Source organism: Nomia melanderi, chromosome 8 (genome assembly GCF_051020985.1).
Source record: "Nomia melanderi isolate GNS246 chromosome 8, iyNomMela1, whole genome shotgun sequence".
Taxonomy (NCBI): Eukaryota; Metazoa; Arthropoda; class Insecta; order Hymenoptera; family Halictidae; genus Nomia; species Nomia melanderi.
Window position 1 is genome coordinate 2,261,820 of NC_135006.1, and position 20,031 is coordinate 2,281,850.

A 20,031-nucleotide genomic window follows, 5' to 3' on the forward strand; every position below is an offset into this window, starting at 1 on the left:
GAAAATTGTATTTATTTAGTTATATACACAAGTTTAAGTGTACTTTTCTGTGTCTTTACAAATCATATAACTTTAATTATATACATTATACTGTTGACAAGATCAGTATTTACATTGTTCATTATGAATTAAAATACTCGTTAATCTAAACTATAAAAAATTATTCTTTCTTGTCATTACAATTACTGTCTGAACTATTGTCCTTCTTAACTTTTTTATGTTTCTTGTGTTTTGACTTTTTTTTCCTTTTCTTATGTTTGTGTTTCCTTTTTTCTTCGCTACAAGCTTCCACTTCAGATTCGCTATCACTAGTCTCAGTCTTTTCATGTTTCTTAGATTTCTTTTTATTCTTCTTCTCTTTGTGTTTCTTTTTCACCTCTTTCTGCTTTTTCTTCAGTTCCTTTTCTCGTAACTCAGTCAAAGGAGTAACATAATTCTCATCACTATCAGAACTCGTACTACTAACATCTAATACAATTTCTTTATTTGGATCAACTTTGATAAAGTTACGACACTGATAGGTAAGATGTCCAGCATATCCACACTTTTTACATGCTGGACGAATATGATCTTTGTTTTGTGGAATCAGTCTAGAAAGGAATTCTGGATCCATCTACAATGAACCATAAAATAATTGATTAGGCAAGAAGTTCATAAAAGAAAACAACAAAATTACAATTCACAGTTATAGAAAAATTCAATATAACAATATTTTCCATTAATTATAAATACTATTTAGTAAAGAATCACTCTCTTATCTAAAACCTAGTTCCACCTAAAAACTAATTACATATTTGAATAAAAAGTATCTGATATGTATTTATTATCTTTTTATTTCTTATGTTTCTCCTAATTTCCTACTTGCACTATAGCTACTTGACTCTGTATAATTATTAAATAGTTATATTTTATACAAATATAATGTACAATTTCTAAAAATTGGGGTTGAGTATAAAATTTATTCTTCTTATTATAAGTTTAATTATTCAAATAGAAATGTACCTCACCACTATTTGAAATTTCTGTAAAATCTTTATTTTATTGTAATTTATATGTTTATAAATACCTCAAATGCATAAGATCTGCAATCTAGTAACCACTGTGAAAATCTGTATTGACCAATCTTTGGAAATTAAATTCCTTAATTAAATATAAAACTCAAACAAACATAAAAGCATTTTTTGAAGGTAGTGTAAACATAGCAGATGTAAACAATAAAATATATTTCATAAATAATATGCACAATATCTATTATTTAATAAACGCAATACAAACCTTTATACACCACTAACTTTTTTCATCGAGTACCTCAAATTATGATAAAACTGTGACTAATTTAATTATAAAATTTAAAACCATAACACAGACTCCTCAAATTACTCCCATGTTTGTTACGTATCTACACATAACAAAAATTTATTTTGTAGATGGCGCTAAACAAAAGAATAAGGTCTAAGGCGATTTCATGTAAGTGCTTATTATGTGATGCATGTATTTTCGTGAAGATACAATTTATTGTAAGTTATCACAAATACCTGGAGAAATTAAAAGTTGTTAAATCATTTTTAAGAAAATCTGATAATTCTTTTGATTAATATATTACATTACATAATATATTACATTACAATACATTTTACATTATAATGCATAGATTGGAAAATTGTTCTGTTCTCAGTTTCATGAATATTTGAATATTTTTATAACTGTCATATTTATTTTAATTTTTATTAATGTCTCATGCTATGATAATTGATTTTAAAACATCTTTACTTCGTAAACAATATAATAAATCATTATATTCAAACATATTTAAACAGTAATAACAATTAAAAGTAGAAGATATAAAACAGTACATATTAGCAGTTTATATTAGCTCTTTTTTTTTGTTAATCTCTAAATTATCTTTGAAACAGATAATGGTACAACACTAAGGTACAGTTGTTGCAGGATATACATTTGTTATGTTTTTAATTCATAAATTCTAAAGCTTTTTCTTTTGTCTATAGAATATTATGTCTCGTCAATATTATCACTTATAGGAGATAATAACGTGGTAAACAACACCTATTAGTCGCATTTTAGAATTGTGTTTGAAAAGAATAATTTATCAAAGGTGAATGTTATTGAATATTAATAGCATATAATCTTACTAATTGATAAAAGGAAATACTCTTAAATAAACTTCTAACATTTTTCTAATTTTCAGACTGTTTTGAAAAATGAATCGGATTTTGTTCTTCTTATTCTTTGTTAGTCTTATAAATATTAATGTGGCTTTGCGAACATTTATGAGAGGTCGATACAGAAATGGTAATTTAGGTGATCCAATTTTATCAAAGGAACAAAAATTGCCAGAAGAACAATGGTTTACACAAATATTAGATCATTTTAACCCAACCAATGCACTTGTTTGGCAGCAGGTAATATGAAAAGTCTCTACAAGCATTTTTTAATACCTATATTAACATATTTAATTATTACAGAGATATTTTGTAAATGGAGATTACTATAAAAAAGGAGGTCCAGTATTTTTATTGATTGGAGGTGAAGGTCCTGCTTCAGCTAAATGGATGGTGGAAGGTCAATGGATTGAATATGCCAAGGAATTTGGAGCTCTTTGCTTTCAAGTGGAACATCGTTACTATGGAAAAAGTCATCCTACTTCGTAAGTAATAATATTTGTTAATTATTACATATGAATGTTTAAATAAACTGTATTTTATTATGCATATTTTGATTTATAGAGATTTGAGTGTAAAAAATTTGGTCTACCTTACATCGCAACAGGCACTTGCAGACCTAGCTTACTTTGTCAAAAATATGACTGATAATTATATGTTAGTAAATGATACTAAATGGATTGCATTTGGAGGATCATATGCTGGGTCTTTAGCTGCATGGTTACGTGTTAAATATCCTCATTTAATACATGGAGCAGTTTCCACAAGTGGACCACTGTTAGCTAAAGTAGATTTTCAGGGTAAATATAAAAGGGTATCTGCTTTACTGAAAAAATATTTTGTACTAACAAATGTTACTTGCAGAGTATTACATTGTTGTTGAGAATGCAATAAAAAATTATTCTCAGGCCTGTGGAAATGCAATAGTGGAAGCTAATAAACAGTTTCATATAATGTTACGTCATCCCATTGGCCAACAAGGACTAACAAAGAAATTTTCGTATGTAGAAATAAGACTTTTTTAATAAGTTGAATATGTCACTAAAGTTGTTCTTTACTTATAGTTTATGTGATCCTATTGACTCTGGACATACAACACGCAAAGATATTTCCAATTTATATGAAACCTTAGCAAGCAATTTCGCTGGTATTGTACAGTATAATAAAGACAATCGTAATAACTCAGCAATGGCTAACATGACTATTGATAGTTCATGTGATATTTTAACAAACGAAAGTTTGGGTATTGCCATTACTCGACTTGCATTTTTAAGTAATAAAATATTAAATGCAACAAAGGAGAAGTGCTTGGATTATATGTATAATAAAATGGTTCACAAACTTCGAAATGTTTCTTGGGTTAGCGAAGAGGCAGAAGGAGGTAATTTATCACTAAACTTATTATTTCTTTTTTCATGTTTCCTTTTTTCATACTTTAATAACATTTCTTCAGGACGTCAATGGATGTATCAAACATGCACAGAATTTGGATTTTTCCAAAGTTCTACAGCACAATCAAATTTATTTAGTGATAATTTTCCTGTAGATTTCTTTATACAACAGTGCATCGATGTTTTTGGGCCCAGGTTTGATCTAATACAATTATCAATACTTCTTTTTTATTATTTGAAATAATTCATTTTCTACTTTTTAATAGGTATGACATTTATTTATTAAAATCAGCGGTAGATCGAACAAACGTATTATATGGAGCCTTAAATTTGGAAGTTACGAATGTAGTATTTGTACATGGATCAGTGGATCCGTGGCATGTGTTGGGCATTACAAAATCATTGAATCCACAAGCACCTGCTATTTACATCAATGGTAGATGAATCTTAAATACTTCACATATGCAATTTTATAAAATATTGATTTATTGTTAAAATTTACAGGTACTGCTCATTGTGCAAATATGTATCCTCCATCTAAGAATGATTTACCTGAATTGAAGGAAGCCAGAGTTCAAATTGGACAACTCATTCGTCAGTGGCTTAAATAATAAAGATATTCTCAATTTTTAATGTGATATACATAAGACTGTTTAATGATATGTGATTTTTTTCTTAACGTTTGAAGTAACAAAATATGAAAACAATTAAGTTTATTTTAAGAATTTTCTTTCAAAAAGTTATGTTTTTTTTATGCAGCTTAAATATCCTTCTGAACAATCGGGTTATACAGATATTTTTCCATCGAATGTGTTTTGTGCATTATTGAGGCTAAAACTAACATTAGATATATACTAGCATTAGTCATTCTGTGCTACGTTAAATGACAAGAATGTAAGTGTAAATACATTAAACAAGTTTGCCCATAATGGCACTATTACAATTTTTTGTGAATTATAAAGACATTAAATACATGTACAAACTTATTTTGAATATCTTACTTCAGTCAATGAATAAGAAAATATGTTCTAATTTTAGTTTCAGCAATATCGAACTGGTATCATAAGATAGAACGTATCATTACTATGTATAAATAATTCAATAATATAAACTTTAATACAAATACTTTTTTTATATTCTTAAACAAGCACCACAGCTACGTTGATTTTAATTCTGAAATGGACAACGTCGGCCTTTCCTTAACGACACTTTTCTTACATATCTTGCTACAGAAATTATTTTAACTCCTTTAAGGTGAGGCCAAGGTGTTCATATCAGATTTTTAATTTTGTTAATTACAAAATTTTCATGAACATCGTACTATTATAAATATCGTTGTAACCAAAAATTCCTATAAATACCTCTTAGAAATTGTTTGATCAGTAATTAGTAATTATATTACTTTCTCATTTTTTGGCATGTCCTTTGATCAACTAGTGATCCTCCTACATTCACAAACAATTCTCCCCTCACTTATACTACTGCATATACTGTATTTACATTACATAACAAGGTGGTTGTAAATAATTTACTGTATAACAGAACAATAAATGTAAAATGATCTTGTTCTATATCTTGTCCATAAATCACGCTGAAGGTTTCCTCTACGCAATACCTCACATTCACCACGTTTTTTTGAATTCTATTTTAGAATTCGCTTTGAATGTACTATTGTAGGCAAAAAGTTTTTAATTCGACACAGTAACTACCCAAAAGCAATTATTATGTCTTAGAGGTACAAGATATTATTAAATATCTTCATATTGCATAAAACAAATAATAAGATGATAAATTCTTGGTTTTTATAAATAAGAGAACATAACCAGAGAACCAAATGTTGTCTGGAAAAAAATGTTTAATCAATACATAATCTGAAAAAGAGTTACATTTATTGTAGAAAAACTAGTCATTTAATTTTTATATGAAAATGTGTGACACAGCGTTTTGTCATAATTTTGCAAGGGACATAGAGAAACACCATGCTCAAGATCTGAGCAGAGAACATGTTAATTATAAAAATAACAAGTTTAACAAAATGAAAAGTATGCCAAACAAAAAAACGGACCATACTATCTTCTTGACACGACGACTAAAGGTTGATGATATGTTATTTAAGAATAATTAAGTAGTAAACAAAACAATCGCTAAATAACTTTAACTTAATGAATTTATTAATATATAAAAGGAAACCAACTTGTTTATTTTCTCAGAGATTCAAGGCTCTCACAACTTAGTACATACAAAACAATTCTCATTGTTGAAATTTTCATGTACAAGTTGTATTTTGTTTTTTAAATCATCCTAACATATTAATGATATTACATAGGTAGTAATATCAGAATGTTATTTAATTCTCTGATGAAGCTACAATATTAGAATAATTTTTTCAAGAGACAGTTTATAATTAGACTCAAAAACTTCAATAATAAGAGCTGTTTATTTCTTTCTGCATTGCTTATGAAATTTATCAACTTGAACAAATTTCTTTCAATTATTTTCAGTTCGTATCAGTTACTCTCCAAACGTTTTATTCTTTTTGTTACCCACCATTAATAATAAATGAGAATTTTTGTTTTCTCATAATTTCCCTCATGAAAAATTAATATCATTATCTCATCTGTCTTAATCATCTATATAGTAATATTTTGTGCCTCTAAGATAGTACCCCTTTATTTAGCTTTGTGTCACTATTTGATTAAAAACTTTTTGTCAGAGTAGTAAGTTATCATAAAAGCTTTCGTGCAATCCAATCATGATTCACTACAGTATTGATTTGTCAAATTTTCAAACAGGACTCTATCTAGTAAATCCGGCGTTTAATATCTGTGATGAGATTGAGATTGCCTCCACTCGGGTGTCGAGTTACCATGATGATGGTGGTGGTGGTGGTGATGACGCTTCTTGTCGGAAATGCTCGCGTGTTTGCTGGACGGGTAAGTGGCCACGTCGCTTACAACTAATTCTGAGCCATCTCTCTCGGTGTTGTTGTTACTACCACGGTAGTTCTCTCGGTAGCCTGGTTCATCCAGGGTTTCTTTACGACGAAGCGGAGGATGACCAGCTTTCTGCCCTGCAGTTTCATGTAGATTCTCCCAAGCCTGCCGGTAGTATCGGTTCAAACCACCCCGACTTTCAGAAGAACTACTACCGAAACTGGCCACGGTATTGCAATCAGGAGATGCACGATGCCTGTAGTGCTTGCTGCTTCCGCCACGATTTCTAAGCGAGTAAAAAAATTAAGTATTTATTACCTCTGAATCGGTGATATAATCATTTCCTCCTCTGTCATTGTCTGTTAATATAAGTCTTTTTCTAAAGGAAACAATAAGCAGTATGCAATTAATTGCGTCATCGATTCGGTTTTTTATCATTTACATATTTAAGGACAATGTTAAACATGTTAATCAAGTACTCTACTCGTTTTATAGAATATAATGTATATACATTGTATACAAATTATAAATACGTTGAGTCATTTATAGCTTTTATGAGTTTTTATAGTATATAGCAAGCATTTTTTAAGAGTTTTTGATTTATTAAATTTAATAATAAATATGAATTTGAAAATCATCCCTTCAAATCTCCCTGGAATGTTGAGAAATTGAATTTTGAAAGAGGAATGAAAGTTTCAATATTAATTAAAATAAAACGAATTTTTTAAATTAAGTTTTTCGTAAGTCTAGAGTGCTAGATTAATTATACTTTCAGAATTTTGTTGAAGAGAATAAATTCTATAAGAATTACCCCGTGAATACTGCAGACCAACATTTATATTGGATAGCATTGTTGTAATTTTATTTAGAAAACCAAATCGATTAGAACTTACAATATGTAATACATATTTGGGTTATGACTATGCTGTTAAGAAAAAGTACAGCAACTTAGTACATATATTACAATCCATCACCAAGCTGAAGATGCAAGGAGCAGAAAAAATGTAAACAAAGAAATATGATTAATCCTTTGTGATTTTTTCAGCATTCATTTGTATGGTTGCATTTTGATAAATGAATCTATATTTATTAAAAGGATTTAAATAAATATAGTTATTAATCATAATAATTTGAAAGAAAATTGTAAGTATTAATTTAAAGAAGCCAAAGGCAAACGTCTATTAATACTGTATTCCTTATTGACAATTTATAATAACTTAATAAGGATGAGATGCATTTTATTTAACAATCAGATAACAGTCTTGTAAATCCTTTTTTATAATTACTTATATGAGTGTATAGTGATACAAAGATGTTTCATATTATTTCTTTTTTATATTTATTAGATAAATAGTTAAACTACAACTACCACTAGTTCAGTTTTTAACCATTTATACAAAATGTATTAATTTGTAATATAAGTAATGAAGTGATTTTTTCGTTTCCCGAGCATTTTTATTCGTTTGAACATTCATTTCCGTTTTCTTTCAACATTGCATTTATTAAAACTATAAATGATTAAAAAATCGCATTTCTTAATTTGTTCGATTAAAAAATATCAAATACCAAAGAATATTAACTATCGTATAAATATTAAAATTGCCTTGTTTGGAGTTATTTTATTCTCTCACTATGAACTTCTGTTGTCCTACAAACTTCCCTGTATAAAAGACGAATCTCTGCAAATTAAATATATTTTCTTCAAACTGAATGGTGCTGTATCTTAGTTGAATGGTGGTTCTACTGTTATTCGCAAAGGATGTCCATAATCAAGTGACTTTTGGGGTCATACCAGATTCAATTGTGTGCGAGGGTGAGGATAACAAGATTCCAATCTCATATAAAAAAAGAAGATAAACTAAAAATGGCTAATCACCTTACTGCCACACGAAACATATAAATCGACACAGCAAACTACAGAACTTGATAATTGTTAGCGTCACTCTCATTCCAAGTCTAGCACTTTCCAAAAGCACGATTGTCGACCAGAGACTCCCTTCGTTGGAGAAGCTTTAGGTACTTCAAGAAGTGCATGACCCCTGTGCATTCGAGAAGCCCCTAATCGGTGAGCTGGTGAACGAGCTATCGCTATCAGTGCTCATTATTAAACCTTGCTCGTTTACCTTGACTAGTGGGTGACGCATGGGCGGTTGTAGTGGTACGTGGTGATTGTTGATGTAGTGGTGGGCGGTGGTTGCGTGGAGGGTAGAGGGCGATGGTGGTTGGCTGTATATATATAGGGGGCTATGGTTGTTAAGAACTAGAGGGATGGGTTGGAGAAATATCCAGCGCGATGGGCCGCCGAGAGACCGAAGGAATAAGGATGATCGGTGCCGCGGCGAGCTGTCAAATCGCGGCGCCCCAGGTGCTGGTCGGGGAAGGGTAGCGCCAGTAGCGTATACCAACGCGAGGGCATTCCAGTTTCACCTCTTCCAAGGCCACCACTACCGCCACCCCTCAACGCACCAACCCCACCAAGCCCCCTGCGGCGCCTTCCTCTGACGCTGCTACTGCCGCTAGCCACCGCAACGCAAACGGGCTCAGTGTTAATAGTTATTCTTGATCTACCAATTTTCATTTCATCAATTGATCTAAGAGTACCAACTTCCTTTTCTTTTTTTTTCTTTTTCTTTTGTCTTTACTTTATCTTTCTTCGTTTTCCCTGTTTATTTACTCTCATGCTTAACTCTTCCATTGCTTTATCGACAAAGGGTAATTTCATTGCAATGGTATGCTTATAAATTTTCTTCGTAGCATTATGATTATATATCATGCAATGGAAAATATTAATTTCCAGTTGATCTTTCTTGATATTAAATGAATCGTGTGTTCTACTTTATTAATTAATTATGTATGTGGTCCATTTACTTGATACAATATTAACAGAGAAATCGTTAAGTTTGTTATGCATTAATGTAGCAATGAAAGGGTTAATTTAAATGTCTTTATTGAACTTTGTGATTATTCTTTTGTTGAATTTGCTTTTTAGACTTATTTAAATCTATGGATATTAAGAAATTCGGATTGTTGTTGAGTAAATTGTTATTTGCTTTTGTTTCGTTGTCGATATTCGTTTAAAATAGTTTTCCTCTTAACGTACGATTAAGATTTGATTTTAGACTAGCGGTCGAAAGTACGGTCGAATCGGGATCAGTCATAATCTAGGATTTTACCGAGACATTCGGCGTTGAACGATCAGGAACAGTTAAATCCTGTTGCAGTCTTTTTCATTTTTGTTTGTTCAGTTGAGAATGTCGTTCTATAAGCTTCTGCAGAATTTCCAAAAGGAGAAATTTTTTATTGTGTACTGTCATCTGATTGATGAGAACTTAAAATTTATAAACATTTTCGTGTGTCCTAATATTCGTTGTGTACGAAATCGTATAATTAGTTATAATTTTACATCATCACCGTACTACGACCTCTAGTGTGAATCAGATTTTTACTCTACAGAATGCAATTGCTTTCACGACACTGTCTACCAGATAGGCATTACGAAATAAAATTCTACAATAAGACCGTGAATTTTTGTACACTAGAAGAACTGATCATGTAAACTTTGTTACATTACTTACAGCGCTCAAGATGTATACATTACAACATTTCATGAGAAGGTGACATGAAAATAGTAAGAAGACAGACAAAGATGTAGAGAACAGTTTAAAACAAATGTAGAGCAAGCCATACAGTATACACACATAGAGTCAAAGATAAAATATATTCTAAATATCTATATAGAAGTTAGCTATGTATAATTTATCCACGAAGTAATGCCTGTTAGGATAGTCTGTAATGCTACAGTCTTTACAAGAATTAGGTCTAAGTATTATGCAATGTTCCACTTTAAAATCTAAGATGAGAATAATGTAACCTTCACCTATAATATATTTATGATATTCACAGAAATATCAGTAACAGCTATAAATACAGAAAAATCAGTCTTTTAAAGAGGTACACTGTTCCGAATATAACTTGATTGTTTTGAAGTTCATTTTAAATCATTTAAACATAATTATAAAATATTTAAATATTAACATAAAAGTGAATTTATTACACTTTAAAAAAAATTCATATGAAATTCTTACATTTAAAATTATGCTTTTTCGAGAAAGTATTTATAGAATATGCGGCAGTGACTGAAATTTATCGCGAATAATGTTTTATAAATGATGTAATATAATTAATACCCAAAGTGCATTGCAAAGTCACAATGTGAATATATTTTCTCTAATGTAGAACTATATTAGGATAGTCTGTACATCTAAACTTTAAGGATAAGATCAAATAGATTTATATTGTAAAATTAAATCTCTAATAGTCTTGAGCAGCTTTTGATTTAAATATTAACATCCAAAATATTTCCTTGAAAATATACAACAGGCATCACCTTTGGAGGTACATTTGTAATATGACCATAGAAATAAACAAAGGAAGTATACTAACAAAAGAACTGAACAAAGCTCCAAATTTTGATGATTAAAGTTCAATATTATTGCAAAATTACTTCAAATATTAACAAAGCAAAGGATCTCTTGGCTTTCTTAATTATGTCTTAATTTTTCAATAATTTTTTTCTTTTTACTGTTTGTTTAATTAATTCTATAAACATTAACATTCGCATTTTACACTAATCATTTTCTTAATACAATATCTGACCAATAAAATGAAATTATATCCATTGTTAAACAGAAGAACTCAAATGATGTGGTTTGATACGTTTAAACATATTTAAAATACAGTTCTTCACCACACCTTAACTATTATTATAAATTCTATACATGATTATAATAGAAATATATCATCCAATATATTCAGAACACATACACGTATTTATAATTTCATTTTATCACTGAAATACTAAATTGAATGTAATAACACAACTAAAGTACATTGAAGTAAATAACAAAACGAAGGTAAGCAATAAAAAGGAACAAAACTGTAGAAAAACAACAACGATGAAGAATCATTATTTGAGGCTTTGTTTGCGTAATTAACCCCTGCATTTTGCATTAGGATGCAGTATTGAAAAAAAATAGCTCGTTCCAATCGTATACTTCCCTTGCAAGAAAGAGGCTGAAGTCGGAGGCTACCATTTCATTTGAATGATTTACCTGCGTATGAGTATTACAACTGTAGTGATCACTGCTGCGAGGAACACGAAGCCGCCAAAGACGCCCAGTGCGATCACTGCGCCCAAGTTTAATTTCGCCTGATGGGTGTTGTTCGGTTGATCTCCGCTGTCTACTCTAAACGGCCCTGAGGGTTCTGGCACGCCGGTTCCGATGCCAACTTGCGCATTGTCCACGCCGCTTCCGGAAATCTCGTTGTCTTGAGGATGATCGCTGCTCTCGTCGTTGAGAATCACCGGAGGCGCGGCTGCCGGCCGTTGTAAACCAACGTTCGGCTTCCTGGGGATCGTTTCCCTGACCGTTGCCGGCAATTCACCGGTGCTAGCAACTTTTCGAGGCGGAACGGTGGTGGTAGTGCTCGTGGTAGTCGTAGAACGCACCTTTGGTGGCAGGAACGTGTGGCGTGTCCTGGCTGTCGTTGGCCGTACTGTTATCCTAGGAGAAACGGTCACTGTCGTGCGAGGTTCCTCTGTAACATAGAGATTAAGTTCGTAAGTACCCATAGAAAACAGACGGTAGTGTTTAAGTAAACGAGCTGTCATTTTGTTAGCCGAAAACTCATCGGCAGTATAGTAGTCAGTATTCTCGCCAGTTCTGAAAGCTATATTTAAAACAATATTACTCTACAAAATCATGAAAACTAGGCACGAAAAATTAATGTCTTCTGTTTAGAATAAAACGATTATCCCTAATATGATGTATAAGTGCACACATGTTTCACTGAAAAATCAGTGTCACACAATCATCTTTGAAAAAATAGAAAGATCTTACGTGAAGCTTCACAAAATTTGATATCGAAGATATCGTAGACAGTTGAAATGATACTAATTCTTTCCACGATGAATTCTTTATTTTCTCAGACAAACGTGTAATTCTCATTGTTTTGCTTTGGTTTTTCATTAAAGTATACCGTAGGTGCATTCGTCCTACGTTCGACGACTACACACTTCATTGTTTTAGTTTGTTGCGCGCACAACGAGAGATTTTTCAAATTAAATTCTACAGTTAACAGGTTGAGGGTATACCTGTACATGTTGGTGCAGCATGATCGTACAATCCAGTAGGTAGACACAGTATTTGCCTAAATCCAGAGAGTCTGTAGCCCTTCTCGCAAGTGTACGTGACGATACTGCCTACTAGCAGGCTTCGGTTCAAACCTCCCTTTCCTGATATCGTCTCAGTCTCGTCGATCTCATCTATTTGAATCTGACTGTGCGGAACGGGCGCTGGAGGGTCGCACAAAATCGGCTCGCAACGCGGCGGTGGTCCATTCCAACGTTCGTCAATGTCGCAAGTCAGTCTTGCACGGCCTTTATAATTGAAATGTAAGATTTAATAATAAATTCAGAACACACTATACAATTCGGCCTATACAATGGATAATAGAAATAATGTGTGACTTAAACGAGCTCGTAATAAAATGATGCATTTTTCTCACCTACCGCGTTGAAACGGAACTCTTTAGCAATGGAAGCATTTTACAGGCAAGTTATTATTAAAATTTGAATGTAAAGAAGTATTTGGTACGTATACTTAAGAATTTAAAGAAAATACGAATAAACGAATGTATAAATTCATGCATCGAAATTTACACTGCATTTATAAAACAACATACTGGTTTTGATTTTTATAAAATAATTCTCAAAAATATATGTAATATACATTTCCTTCAGCGGTCATAGTTCATGTTCAGAAAGTGAAAGTAATTCTTAATCTCTTGGGAATATATATTTTTGAATATCTTAAGGTCTACGGTGCGGAAAAAATTGTTTAATTTATATGGTTTCGAGTTGGACAGTTAGTGGCACAAAAGATTGATAAAGAAAATCATTTGTTTAAATATTCTATGAAAATTTTTAAATGTTAATTTCTTGCTAAATAGATTCGCGATGTTGGACATTTATATTTTCTATCGTATAAAGATATTTATCAAATATTTCGATAGAATCAGAATTTTTCATAATACGTAAAATAGAGCCATGTTTTGTTTATGTTTGGGCTACATGAAATTGAAGAGAATGAATCTTGAACTCTTTTTCTTTTCCAACGTTTTTAGTAATTGTTCTACGGTATACAATTGTTAGATATTTCTTCAGAGGTTTGAAAAGTGCAGTAAGCAAAATGTGATTGATATTAATCGCCGCCGTAACAACGTTGCAAAGAATACAATGCCAATTACGTAACTGGGGGCAGATTCTATCTCAAGTTAGGAATAGGAAAAAGTAAAGAAAATAATGAAAACAGTTGGACGAGGTACAAAGCTATTCATAAATTTTTTGTACGATTGAATGCTCAATTAAAAATAGCGAAAATTAATCAAATTTTTTCCTGTGCCATCTAAATTCCAAGATATTTGAAAAAGTATATTTTTCATCCCCAATGTTAAAGACTGCTTTCACCCCTTATCGTACATCTCCTATGTAAATTTCACTGAAATCAGACTTGTTAGTGTATAACGCGTCAAATTTCATAATTTCCAGCTTCTAACTTAACTACGTGTTACTTCCTAAATAAAAATTCGTCTACTTTGATTGATCTTTAAATCCCAACATCATATGTCAATGAATTTATCTAGTAATGCTACACGTGCTTAATTAACACTAAAGCCAGAAAAGTGTTTAACATATTGTATTTTGATTATTATTCTGGTAACGATTCTATTATTGTGATATATTCATATTGTATATGTTCACTGTGTCTTGGGGTTTGTGTATTTAATAAAGCTGTTATCATTTATTAAAAACAACTAACTGTACCGGCACTTTCCCTGTCGTAACCAGTCAAATAACTAGCTAAAAAATAAAGGTAAACAAGCTAGATGACGAATTTTTTTAGTGGAAACAGAAACAAAAGACAACAATTGAAAAGCTGAATAATCGTACAATAGAAGAATTGATAAAAAGTGAAATAAACGAAACAAACCACAAAATTTTAAATCCGATCATTTGATTGGTTACCGGTACAATTAGCGTTAACTCATTGCGTACTGGCAACGAGAAATCTCGTTCTTTTATAAAGACACTTAGCTATGCAACTTTGCTATTTACCTCAGCATTGAAAAAAATATAAAATTTGATTCGAATTGATTATCTATTTAAAATATATTACATAACAATATGATATCTGAATTTTTATATGTATAGTCATATAAGTTGATCTCATCGAAAATTGCCATCCGCACAATTCAGTTTCCTGAAAATTAGTCGGTACGCAATGTGTTAATTGAAGCGAGAAGATTGCGAATGTGATAAATTGACTCTAAGGAAATCGAATTTTAAATAATGCAATTTGAAAAATATTTACTCCTATTCAAACGTTGAAGCAATGAAGCTGAATCAACTGTTTCGACTGTTAAATAGTTGCAAGGGGTAATAAACTGCGTGTGTTAAACGAAAGTAAGAGCCCCCGTATACTGTCACACGATCTTCCGCGATATCGCGTTGCGCTGTATAGTTTCGCAACAAAATGTTCACGTCTATTCTCAACAAGACACCCAAGAACATTTCGACGCGTAGAGAGCGTAAAAAACAGTTGAAAGCGATAAGAGTTAGAAACGATGCCGATGTTAATATGTCCTTTTGCATTTCTCCGGATTCGAGATCAGATTAGAAACGCCGCGGCGGGTATCGATGAACCAGAACGGATTCTCACCAGTCATCTCGTATCCTTCCTCGCAGGAGTAAAGCACCTGGCTCAGATACGTAACGGTATTGTTGATAAGTGTGTAACCGCCGTGTTTTATGCTCGCCGGATAGCCACACTCGATGCCTGAAACGAGCAAGTTTCCGATTTGGCGTCTGGACTGACTGTACACAGTATTCTCGCGATTAGCACCCTTAAATCGAGACTGCGACCGGGCACTAATTCATTATAATATGTATTATATAATAATTATAATTGTATAATTGTGCAGTGGTGTCGATTCGAGGTCGAGATAAGATCCGAGCAGAGATCCTCTGTTTGTTCTCTTTAGAGAAGGACAACGCGAATGGAAGAGCGAGACGCCCGACCTTCGTAACGATCAAAAGAAACGGATGAATGAGGGGACATTAACCCTTTGCACTCCAGAAATTTTTCATTGGAAACACTCAACATTTCCGAATCAGATACGAACGACATTCCTTCAAACTGACTTGACGAGAAATCGCACATAAATTAAGAAACGAAACTATTTTCTTTCGATATTTCACATATTGAAGCATTGTACAGAGTTTAATGTTACATATCAAACTTTACAATTTTGCTGTATCAAATCAGTCGGCGACTGAGAGGCGCCTATGGAGTGCAAAGGGTTAATACGATAAGCGCTACGAAAATCTTCACATTTTTTCTCCGAAGAGTTTTTCTTTCGTAGCAAAGAAAAGCAGAAGAATTATTCATTATTTGGCGTTACAATCCTTGCATTACATTATTATCAAGTTGATAATCATTTGATGACCATCACTGTCAATGCAACATTGGATTCTTTTTGCGATTGACTGACTTGCAAGTCTTATAGCATCGGAACTTATTGACGTACGGACTGCAATAATTCGCTGTTGCATGTCGTAAGGTGTAGTTGGTACTTCTTTGTACACTTTATCTTTCAGTGTTCCCCACGGAAAGAAATCTAGAAATCTGTCCAATCCAACGACAGTGATGGTCATCATTTCGAACACTTATTATAAACGTATGTTTCATTTACTACCAAAACCATAAATATCATCGCCTTTCTCTACTTTCTATGACCTTTAATGACCTCATGTAATAGGTCGTTGAATTCGTTTTAAGATCCTCTATCATGATACGGAAGCAAAAACATACCGATCCATTTTAAAAAATGGAGGTAACCTTCAAATGTACGAAGTACCTCCACCTGCAAAAAAACTATTATCGCCACTGGATTGCCCCCATCGTACTGTGCAATTTTATTTCAGCAAATACTTCTGTGAAACTTATAATTTCGAAGATATCTGAGGTGCTAATAGTTATTATCCCACCCTGTATACTAATCGGGAGAATACTGTATACAGTTCACGAAGACGAGACGTCTGCCCCGAGATACGTTACGGGTTTCTTACTTTTACAGACTGGCGGAAACTCGTTGTAGAACCCGGTGTCCAGACAGGTACGAGTCGACGGCCCTATAAGAAGGCTGCCCGCGTTACAGGTGTACTCTACCGTTGCCCCAACTTCGTAGGTACTCGGTGAATTACGTTCCGTCATCGTGGTCACGCTCATCGTAGAATTCGGCGGCTGTTCCGGCCGTCCGCAGGCACGCGGTTCTGCAACAACGATATTATCGCAACAGTTTCTTATCGCATTACTTACCGGCTTTGAATTATGCAGATATTCATGATCCTGGAATTTGTCATTCTATACGAATAATTATTCTTATAGATGAACCTAATATTCCTGTTCATATAAGAAAAATGAAATATAATATTCCAATATATTTGATATGCCACTCACTGGGCAACTTGGTTAACTCCACTTTTCGAATTTTTGGAAATTTTACCGTCGATGCTTTCGATTGATTGTTAACTTTTCCTGTTTGAAATCAATTTCTTTGGGGTTGGATTTAGTTCTTTGAGAAAGAAACTTTGAGAAAGAATTTTAATATAGACATGTTAATGCTCTAAATTGTATCTCATTGATGGATAACAGAACTTCGTGTAAATTTATATTTTTGATAAAATTATACAAGAATAATTGATATTTATATAAATAACAATCATAAATTAAATAAAATTCTACTGCTTTACGTGTAATTTTAACAAATTCAAAATCAAGTATCATTGTATTAAATTCGATCATAGTTTGTTCTGTTTTATTTATTTTACAACAAAAATATAAACAGGGCATCTAAAGTAAAAATATGAAATAAATCAGCAATGGGAAATGTATACGAACAGTTTCAAATATTTTCTGTTTTATATATGCAACGCACATTTAGAAAAAATAGAAAGCATCTACGTAACTTGTGCCTAATTTATTTCGATAATAATCTAATAGTGCAGAGTTATTTTATGATTTTACACTTTCTACGAAGCAGATATACTGTAGAATATTTTACATTCACGTTGCATATTCATATGTTACTTTTGTCGTGAATAATGAATTCAACTTTATAAAGATATTATTCAATAAACACGGTAAGTACCTTATCGTCATTAATGTACGTTCAGTCGGCATCTGTTTCTAATTTCTAAAATGTATTTACGCTGATAAAAATACATAAGCTAATTTATATTATAATATTAACGTTGAATTTTCAAAAACTCGTAAAATAAGAATGTTAATAAACTTTAATACAGCTTCGCTTTACCTTTGTTTTACGAAAATCATTTCTGAAGAAAACTGAATTTATCATTAACATTAATTACTTTAAACACCTTTAGAAATATCTAAATTTCCATAAACTTCAATCTACTTACATATATTTACTATCACATTTACTTTATGCCCAATGTCTGACAAAGCAAAAATATTTTAATGGACGCAAAGTACTTAACTATAATAATATCCATGTAATATACACAGTCTGATAGATACCAATGGGAAAGGAAGAAATGCAGAAAAGTGTGATTCGAAAGTTGATACTCACGGTGCTGACAGATGAAATTTAATCGAGCAGTGCAAGGTGTATCGGACCAGAGCCAGCCCCTACTGCCGTCGTATCGAGCGCAATCCTCTTCCGTGCCTTGAGGCAAGCTCCAGAATGAAACTGAAACCTCTTCTCCGCTTTCTGTCCATCTCCAAATCGACCGATCCTTCTGATCTCTTACAGCGCCCATCCAATACTGGCTTGAAGTGTCGCTCCTTAAAGAAAAAAATAAAATAAGTCCGTAACAACAACCGAGGGAACAAAAGTGTTCAGTAATAGAGGAAGCGAGTCGTATATTTCTGTTAAAATTTCACAGTTAACTGGTCAAGAATAGGATCTCGAATAAAAGTTTCCGTATAAATTAGCATAAACAATAAGACTCTTTTCATTTAAGTTTATGTCGCGCGTTACCTATGACGCCTCCACAGTTCCCAAGAGATAAATCCTTGTAACGCAGGATTACTTTCATCCACCAGGGTACCGCCCCGTGCGTGACAGAACGCCAACGCTTCTCTGAAAATCATTGGCTGACGGTTGTAGAAAATGTAGCATTTTCCATTGTACGTCGCCGTGGATCCTGGTGGCTGGTCTCTGAACTGCGGACACCTCTCTATCGGAAGAGCCTAAGTAAAACGAAAATGACGACACTTAACAGTGAGAAAAGAAAAATATCATCATTGCTAGACTGTGAATTTTTATATATTTTTGTAAAATAGGCATGTAAAGATACAATGAAACAAGTAGAATAAAATTGAACGTTGTTTTCACTTCGATGCTAGCGTATCAAAGACATTGACAGAAAAATAAATTGTTTAACTTGAATCGTCTATTGTACGAAGAAAATTTGATTTTGTATGTGTATCTACAATTTAATTATCAATTTTGTGTCGTATAATTATTGAAGATCGAGTTTGTTTAGAATACCAATGTCTGATCTAGTATTATTTATGGAATTAATGTTTATTTGGTTATATAAATTAAGCATCTTTTAATAAAAATTATTCGCGTATTGAATGTATAACATATTATCAAAAATAATAGAGAAAAAACTGAATAAAAGTAGTTGTCATTATATAAACGTAAAAGTGAATATCTAGGTCTTGTTAAAAGATGCGGAATAAGAAAATTGAACTGGCTCAAGGAAGTGTTCAATCATCTTTAGTCATCGAGGAAATCTTTATACAACTTTCACCATCATCTTCTTTGTTTAGAGTATTGTCTTGCATAGCGATTTCGTTATTCCTGATTGTTACGATCTAGTGAACAGTACATTACTTTATATTTGAACGTTTATTATCTCAATAATATTTATTAACTACGTTAAATACTTTCTATTGAATTGATTAATATCGTATAAATGAAATTAACTATGTATTTAAGCATAACTTAAAAAAGATTAAAGTAATATAATTAACTAAATAATATAAAATAATAAGAGTAAAATAATACTTAGTACTGAAAAATATATTTAAATAAATATTTCTTACCTGCGATACTATGTTAAAACAAGTAAAGCTGTTTTTTATCGTAGATGCTTCAATAGTGAGGAAATGTCAATTAAAAATTGATGCACCGAAGATTTACATATATTAAAGACAGATTTATACTGAGTGAAGTCATTAACACTATCTTTCCTGAAGTTATCAGAACACATCTCTTAAGATTTGAACTTAAAATTCTTTCCGAAATTCAATTATTCTTCTCTAATTAACTTTTCAACTTCTCCTGTAGTGATTATAATATTAATTTAGTGTCAATAGAATTTATAAGACAATTTTATTCAATTACATTAAATTGTCTATTAGATTATGT

At 32.0% G+C, this 20,031-nt stretch overlaps 3 protein-coding genes across 9 annotated transcripts in view; 1 reads left to right on the plus strand and 2 right to left on the minus strand.

Annotated features, from left to right (window-relative positions):
• Position 1: 1 nt before the first annotated feature.
• LOC116426606 (uncharacterized) lies at positions 2-1,446 on the minus strand. Of its 2 annotated transcripts, XM_076370293.1 has the most exons (3): positions 1,276-1,436; positions 1,067-1,123; positions 2-613 (listed from the first exon to the last, which is right to left on the minus strand). In XM_076370293.1, the coding sequence occupies exon 3, from the start codon at positions 611-613 to the stop codon at positions 161-163; it is 453 nt and encodes a 150-aa protein (XP_076226408.1). In that variant the 5' UTR covers positions 1,067-1,123; positions 1,276-1,436; the 3' UTR covers positions 2-160. The 2 variants fall into 2 exon arrangements, with proteins under 2 accessions (XP_076226408.1, XP_031831630.1); XM_031975770.2 differs by lacking the exon at positions 1,067-1,123 and having other exon boundaries at positions 19-613; positions 1,276-1,446.
• On the plus strand, positions 388-4,557 carry LOC116426604 (putative serine protease K12H4.7). Of its 4 annotated transcripts, XM_031975766.2 has the most exons (11): positions 388-521; positions 1,428-1,467; positions 2,007-2,113; positions 2,207-2,420; positions 2,484-2,665; positions 2,745-2,980; positions 3,045-3,180; positions 3,245-3,561; positions 3,634-3,766; positions 3,838-4,007; positions 4,076-4,557. In XM_031975766.2, the coding sequence occupies exons 4-11, from the start codon at positions 2,220-2,222 to the stop codon at positions 4,180-4,182; spliced, it is 1,482 nt and encodes a 493-aa protein (XP_031831626.1). In that variant the 5' UTR covers positions 388-521; positions 1,428-1,467; positions 2,007-2,113; positions 2,207-2,219; the 3' UTR covers positions 4,183-4,557. The 4 variants fall into 4 exon arrangements, with proteins under 4 accessions (XP_031831626.1, XP_076226406.1, XP_031831625.1 ...); XM_076370291.1 differs by lacking the exon at positions 388-521 and having other exon boundaries at positions 1,428-1,577; positions 2,006-2,113; XM_031975765.1 differs by lacking the exon at positions 388-521 and having other exon boundaries at positions 1,428-1,517.
• A 131-nt stretch (positions 4,558-4,688) lies between these two features.
• LOC116426602 (uncharacterized) overlaps positions 4,689-20,031 on the minus strand; it is a 74,500-nt gene continuing 59,157 nt past the window's right edge. For 2 of the 3 annotated variants that reach the window (XM_031975762.2, XM_031975759.2), the window contains exons 5-11: positions 18,631-18,842; positions 18,220-18,434; positions 16,694-16,897; positions 15,285-15,401; positions 12,659-12,943; positions 11,616-12,102; positions 4,689-6,790 (exon numbers count right to left, since the gene is read on the minus strand). In XM_031975762.2, the coding sequence (XP_031831622.2) occupies positions 6,388-6,790; positions 11,616-12,102; positions 12,659-12,943; positions 15,285-15,401; positions 16,694-16,897; positions 18,220-18,434; positions 18,631-18,842 (1,923 nt within the window). In that variant the 3' untranslated portion in view covers positions 4,689-6,387. The remainder of the gene's footprint in view (positions 6,791-11,615; positions 12,103-12,658; positions 12,944-15,284; positions 15,402-16,693; positions 16,898-18,219; positions 18,435-18,630; positions 18,843-20,031) is intronic. The other variant, XM_031975760.2, reaches the window with a different exon arrangement.

Excerpts from the sequence above, each read along its gene's own strand:
- LOC116426606 (XM_076370293.1), bottom strand. The coding sequence starts at position 613 with ATGGATCCAGAATTCCTTTCTAGACTGATTCCACAAAACAAAGATCAT.
- LOC116426604 (XM_031975766.2), top strand. The coding sequence starts at position 2,220 with ATGAATCGGATTTTGTTCTTCTTATTCTTTGTTAGTCTTATAAATATT. Across the intron at positions 2,666-2,744 it reads GGAAAAAGTCATCCTACTTC|AGATTTGAGTGTAAAAAATT; the intron begins GTAAGTAATAAT and ends TTTGATTTATAG. Across the intron at positions 3,767-3,837 it reads ATCGATGTTTTTGGGCCCAG|GTATGACATTTATTTATTAA; the intron begins GTTTGATCTAAT and ends ACTTTTTAATAG.